The 7,354-nt window shown below is 18.3% G+C and overlaps 1 protein-coding gene across 1 annotated transcript, besides 7 other annotated features; it reads left to right on the forward strand. All coding sequences in view use genetic code 6, as the record gives it.

Annotated features, from left to right (window-relative positions):
• Positions 1-715: 715 nt before the first annotated feature.
• IMG5_016230 (hypothetical protein) lies at positions 716-4,841 on the forward strand (the record flags this gene model as incomplete). Its single annotated transcript, XM_004039588.1, has 6 exons — positions 716-1,501; positions 1,557-1,656; positions 1,717-3,138; positions 3,191-3,387; positions 4,126-4,277; positions 4,368-4,841. Coding segments are annotated over 6 exons (3,033 nt in total), but the record flags the coding sequence as incomplete, so codon positions are not given.
• Positions 3,847-3,948: a microsatellite.
• Positions 3,914-4,014: a microsatellite.
• Positions 3,943-4,013: a microsatellite.
• Positions 3,943-4,015: a microsatellite.
• A 1,730-nt stretch (positions 4,842-6,571) lies between the features above and the next one.
• Positions 6,572-6,633: a microsatellite.
• Positions 6,629-6,675: a microsatellite.
• Positions 6,629-6,678: a microsatellite.
• Positions 6,679-7,354: the final 676 nt, after the last annotated feature.

Genomic DNA, 7,354 nt, shown 5'->3' on the forward strand with positions numbered 1-7,354 from the left:
CTGAAATCGAGATTTAAAAAGTAAAAATTTAATTAAATATTTTTTTGTTTTATTTTAAAAATTACAAAAAAAATAGAATTGCAGAAATGAAATTTAGAAGAAATTCGAGAATGAAATTTAGGAACAAAAAAAAGACAAGAAGATGAAAAAATCCAATTTTAAAATAAAATTAATAAATTATAAAATGAAAAAGAAGAAATTTTAAATAATTAATAAAAAAATTTAAAATCATTAAGTGAATCAGAAGAAGAAAGACTTAAAATGGAAAAAGAATTAAAAGAATAAATACAAGCGGATAAATTAGAATATTCCGAAAAAATAGAGTCTTTAAAAAATAAACTTAAATAAGTTGATGAACAATTAAATAAAAGCGAAAGACAACTTTTATTAAAAGAAAGTTAATTTTAAAAAAAAAAGCACTTTTGGAACATAAGGCAGGTCATTTTGAGTAACTTTGTAATGAATATAATTAAAAGATAAGAATAATGAGAACTATATGTAGAGCTATTAAATGATTTCAATAGTAAGATAAAGAATAATAGATTTAATATGAAAAGACAATCAAATAATTGGAAAATAAACTTAATATAATCAAAGAATAGAATAATGATTTAAATGAGAAATTAATAAATATATAAAATCAATAGGCCTAATAATAAGAGAACTTTTTATTTAAAGAAAAAAATTATCAAAAGAATATTTAAGATATGTAAACTGAAATCATGTAGTCGAAAAAATAAGTCACTGAACTTTCTAATAATGGTTTAAAAAATTTAGATGATTTAAAAGATTAATATAATGATTAAGTGGAATAATTAAAAAGCCAAAATTTAAAACTAAATACTGAATTATAATAATTTATTGAAAAAAATAAATAGGAGAAGTCCGAACTTAAATAAAAATAAGCTCTTTTATAATAAGAGAAAGGATTTATTGAATCAGAAGTAGAAGATTTAAAAAAATAATTAGTTGAAGTAAAAAAAGCACATGAATCTACTTTATCAGCTTTGGAATTAAATTCTTATAATAATAATGATACTGTTTAAAATAAATAATATTTATAATTAAAGGAAAGTCATTTGTAGTAGATGAAATAATTGGAAATTGAAAGTGCAAATATTAAAAAGACTTTAGAAAATTAAATTGAAAATTTATAAAAGGAAGTTTAGGAAAGTGATATGAAATAAAAATTGTATATACATGAAAGTGAAATTAAAATTTAAGATTTAAGTTAATAATTAAATGAGAGTAGAAATTAAAAAAACATTATAGAATAAAAACTTAAGGAAACTGAAGGTATGCTTAATTTAAATTCGAAAGATATGGAAAAAAAATTCGTTTAGAAAATTAAGTAATTGGAAGAAAATATAGAAAATATTAAAGATAGGTCTTAAAATGAACTAAGGGAAAATTAATATAAGTATGAAGAAACACTTTATTAACTAAAAAATATGTTTGAAATTGAAAGAGAAACTTTAGAGAAGAGATTACTTGATGAAAAGTATAATTAATTTATTAAAATTTAATATTTAATTATTTTATTATTTATATTTTAGAGACAAAAGAGAAAAAGCTTACAATTCGTCAGTTGAAGAATATGAACAAAAATTGATTGATGAAAAAGCATAATTAGAAGAAGAAATAGATACACTTCGTGTATTAAATAAATATAAATTTGATAATAATATTATTATTATTTATTATTTATTTATTTAGGAAGATATTAAAGAATATGAAATTTAAGTTATTAATATGTAAGGATAATATGAACATGAATTAGAAATAAAATAGAAAAGTATTGAAAATTTAGAAAAGAGTTTAAATGAGACTAAATACTAATTATAATAATTATAATAAACATATTAATAATAAGTTGAATAACTAACAAATTAATATATTACTGAAAGGAAAGATTTATAATTAAAATATGAATAGACATAAAGAACTTTATAAATGAGTGAAAGTTCTAATTAAAATTTAAGTTAAAAATTAGAAAATTCAGAAAAGAATTATGAAAATAAAAAGAAGGAATTAATATAATTAAAGGAAGAGTTTACTTAATAAAAATAATCTTTAGAGGAAAAATGGGAAGAAATAAATAAAAAATATTAATAGGTATAAGACGAGTATTTATAAACGAAGATTAATTCAGAAAAAACTATGGCTTTATCAGGTTAATAGAATGAATTTTATCATAAGAAACTATAGGAATTAGAAAAAACAATAGAGTAATCTTCTTAAAGATATGAAGAAAGACTTAAGGCTTAAAAAAATGAGTGGACGAAAGAAACGAATGATAAAATATAAGCTTTGAATGAAGAAAAGATTATTCTTGAATAAAAAATTATTAGTATTAAGAAATATAATAAAGAAAATGAATCTAATGCTTAAAAAATATTGGCTGAATTGGAAAAAGAAAAAGCCATTTATTTAGAAAAACAATAATTTTTGGAATTAAGGCTAAAAGAAAATGAGGAAAAATACCAAATAGAAACTGAATAACTAAAAGACCAATTATTAAAGGCTAAAGAATTCACTTCTTAAGAAAAAAGATGTTTAATATAAGAAATAGAAAAATTAAAATCATAAAATGTGCTTTTAGATAATGAAAAACATGAACTTAATACTTCTTATGAAAGAGATAAAGTACTCTGGGAAGGGAAATTTTCATTCCTTAATTAATAAAAGGAATAGGCTAAATCTGATCTTTTGGAAGCCCAAAAAAAATTCGAATAAACACTTACTCATTTATAAAAATAAAGATAGGCGGAAAAAAACGAGAGGGAATAAGGAGTTTCGGATATGCTTAATTAAATAGAAAGGAAATATTAAACATAATTTAATGAATTAAATGAAAACTATAATCAAAAATTGTAGACTGCAAACCTTAAAATAACTAAATTGGAAGCCGAGTTAAAAAATAATGTAGGATAAGCACTTTTTGAAAGTAGATAAAAAAATTCTAGTGCTATTTTTACTGAAAAAAGACTTACTGAGTTGTTGGAAAATGAAAAAAAATATTAGCTTGAAATCGAGAATTTAAGAAAAGAAAAAGAATATGAAAAAAATGAAGCTTAAAATAAAATTGATAGTGAAAAAGATATTTATAAATAGAAATTAAATACTATTGAGGAGAAAGTAATAATTTTATTTTGATTTTTTTTATATTTTTTACCTTTTATTATTTTAGTTTAGAGAAGCTGAAAAAAAAAGAAATCTTTTAATTTTTGAACATGAAAAAGAAAGGGCAAAATGGAATTTAGAAAAAGATCATTTAATAAATCAAAAAAATGAAATATTAGAAAATCTTAATAAACTTGAAAAAAAGAAAGAAATTTTGTTAAGAGAAAATGAAAGATTGAAAACTGATACAAGGCAATCAAGAAGGTATTTTTTTTAAATATAATTGATTTTTCTTTTTAAAAAAAAATAATTAGATAATCAATTAATTAAGGTGGATCTAATATATTAAATATGAGTAAAAATATAGGTAATGATAGGAAAAGTCCTATGAGAAACAGTAGTAGAAGTAGAGAAAGAAGTAGTATTAATGATTATAGCTATGTTAATAACAGTAATGAGAATGGCGAAGATAATAATAGTGAAAATCTTAATAATTAAATAACTAATAGTATTTTAGATAATTTAGGATTAAATAATTCAAGGGAAAATAATTAAAGTGGGACAGTTGGATTTATGAACTTTTATTAAGAAAAATAAAATTAAAGCAAATCTATTATATCATAAAATATATCGCAAAATATTTCATAAAATTTGTCTAATTATAAAACTAGTAATAATGGAAGCTAAAGTTAAATTTGAATAAAAAAAATTATGCAAAATATTAATAAATATATGATAAATAAAATAAATATATATAAAGAATAAGATAAATTAAAAATAAAAAAATTAAATTATTATATATATAAAATTAAATAAATTTATATATATATATTATATATATATATATATATATATTTCATTATATTATTATAATATTATTATTTATATATTAGACACAATTAATTATTATTTCTTCATACTATTTTATATTTTATTTTTCATATAAATCTTTTTTTTAAATATATATATTTTTTAAAAATTTATTAAAATGTCTTCGAATAGAAGTAAATTTATTCAATGGATAGACTATAGGGTTCGAGTGACTATTTTAGATGGTAGAATGTTGGTCGGAACATTTCTTGCATTTGACAAACATTTAAATTTAGTTATTAGTGAAACTGAAGAGTTCAGACCAATAAAACCCAAAAAAAAAGGTTTTTTTTAAAAAAATAACATTATAATGTTTAAATATATAACTAAATTTATATGTATATTAATTATTATTATTTTTATTAAAAATTTAGGTGATCCTGAAAGATAAACTAAAAGAATTTTAGGATTAGTTATAATAAGAGGCGAAAATATAATTTCAATAAATGCTGAAGCTCCTCCAAATTAGCAAGTAAATATTGTTAATTTTTTTTATCTTTTTATATATTTATTTTAATAGAGTAGAAAAGTAGATACTAGTACTGTAGGACCTGGATAAGCTTAACCAATATAAAGAATGGTATAAATTCCTCCTATGTAAGGAAATATAGATAGACCTCCAATGATGAATAATATGCCACCAAATTAACCTTTTATGTAAATGATGTAACAACCACCACCTCCTTTATAAGGAATGTCTATGCCACCAAATATGGGATAACCTAACTTAAGACCTCCTGGTTAATTATGATGAGGATTATTTAATTTTTTAAGATTTTGTATATGAATTAATGTTAAATCAGATTAGGGATTATTAATAAATTTTATTATTTTTTCATATTTTTATATTTTTATTTTATCTAGAAATACATACCTTTTTTAATTTTCACTGTTAAATTGTAAGTTTTATTTTTGTTTTTTTTAGAAAATATAAAAATTAAAAATGATGTTTATTTATTTTTATTTAATTTGACAATTTTCTTTTGTTAATTTTTTGTTAAAATGGTTTATTTTTGTTATTCATTATATTTTTTTGTTAATATATTAAACTTAAATTTGAGTTTTATTAAAAATATAATAATAAAGTTTGAAAATTTTATTATATATTTTTTCTTTTCTTTTTTTTTTTCAATATATGATTAAAAAATTGATAACTTAAAAGAATTCTAAATAAATATATATTTTTACTAATATAAATTTATATATATATAAATATTTTTTAAAAAAAATTAACAATAAATAATAATTATGTCAAAATATTTTAAATACGGAATATCTGGCTTATGTATTAGATATATACATATTTTATTATAAAAAGAAATCTAAAACTTTAAATATATAAAAAAAAGTACTTTTTAGTGCTTCAACATATGCATCATTTAAATATCATTCATTAATAAAATTCGAAGAAGAATATAATAAAAATGCCGATAAAAAACGCCCTCTTTTATTTAAAGTCCATTAAAACAATGCCCATAATTATGAAAAATAGGTATCTTCATATGAAGATCTTACAAAAATAAATAAATATCGAAAAACTTTAATATCATATGCACATGGTAAAGTATTAGAGTTAGCAGTCGGGACATCAAGGAATATAGATTTTTATCCCAAAGATGTAGATTTAGTAGGAATTGATTGGAGTTCAAATATGCTCGAAATCGCTTTATAAAAAAGTATATAAGGACACGATATTAATTTTGAATATAAAATTGATGATAGCGAGAAATTAAGCTTTTAAGATAATAGCTTTGATAGTGTAGTTGATACTTTTGGGCTTTAGTGTTATTGTGAACCCGAAAAGGCATTATAAGAAATGAAAAGAGTTTGTAAATAAAATGGGTTAATTCTAATTTTGGCTTAGGGATAGAGCTATTATTAAGCATATAATATGATCTTAGATTATTTTATGGCTTACAGTGTTTTAAATTAAGGATATTTTAATAATAGAAATTGGGATTAGTATATAAATAATTAAGATTTCGAAATTCTTAAAAAAGAAAGAAAAATGAATGGAACTATTTATTTTTATATTTTGAGAAACATTAAATGAGACAAATTATATATATTATTTTTTGTTTTAATTAAGTTTTTATATGTTTATTATATTAGTATTTATTTTTTGTATTTATAATTAAGAGAAAATTAATATATTATTTTTAATGTGTTATATAAGTATTTTGATAAATTATTAGTGCAATTTTTCAATGTTTAATTAATATATAAATAATATCATTTTAGTAAGTATTAGGATTATTATAATAAAAACATATTTTTAATACTTTTAAAAGGATATTTATATGACATATTTTAATGATAATAATTATATCATTTTATAAATTAAATAATAGAGTAATAAAGAAAAAGATTAAAAAAGAAAATAAAAAATATTGAAAAATACATAATACCTAATAAATTATAATGATATTATTAAATTTTGTAAAAAAAAAATATATAATTGTAAAAATATTATTAATAATAAAAAAGGACAATATAATGATTATTTAATAAATTATAAAATACAATAAATTAAATAAATAAAAATAAATAATATAGAATAATTATATATATTTTTAAAATATATATATATATATATATATATATATATATATATATATATATATATATATATATATATATTATTTTTTTATATTTTTTTTATATAATTTTTTTTTTATTTTTATAATTTAAAACAACAATAATTTATTTTTAACCTTTTTTGTATATTTTATAAAAACTATTTATATTTTTCAATATATCCACATCCACAAATTATATAATCAATAATGAAGCTCAATATTTAAAATAAAAATTAATAAAAATATAAATTTTAATATATTTATATAAGTATTATTATTATCGACATTATTTTTATTCATTTTTATTTTTGCACTTAAGTTAAAGGTATTGTTCCTCCTTATTTGAAAATTTAATATTCTTACTCTAATTATTCTAATTTATCTTCTGATCGGAATATTGCTTTTTCCATAATCTATTCTTTTTGTTTTTCTCCACTTGATTTTGCCCAATAATAATGATACTTAATTATTTTTTTTATATTAATTTTAAAAAAAAAATTATATATATTTTATACATAATTTTGTATTAATAAATTACTTTAAGTTCTTTTAAATGCTAGCGCGTTTTTTCATGTTCATCTGCTATTTCTGATAATTTTCTAGATTTTTTAATAAATTTTTTGGCTTTTGATGTAGCAAATTAAGTAAAATAAACTGCTAAAAATATTATTAAAATTCCTATAAACCATTATGCCAATTAAAACATTTTTATTTATTTGTTTATTTTGTTAAGCTTTTTTTATTTTTAATTTATTAATATTTTGTTTAAGTTTTTTTCTTTT

This window comes from Ichthyophthirius multifiliis (genome assembly GCF_000220395.1).
Source record: "Ichthyophthirius multifiliis unplaced genomic scaffold scaff_1120509249611, whole genome shotgun sequence".
In the NCBI taxonomy this organism is placed as follows: Eukaryota; Ciliophora; class Oligohymenophorea; order Hymenostomatida; genus Ichthyophthirius; species Ichthyophthirius multifiliis.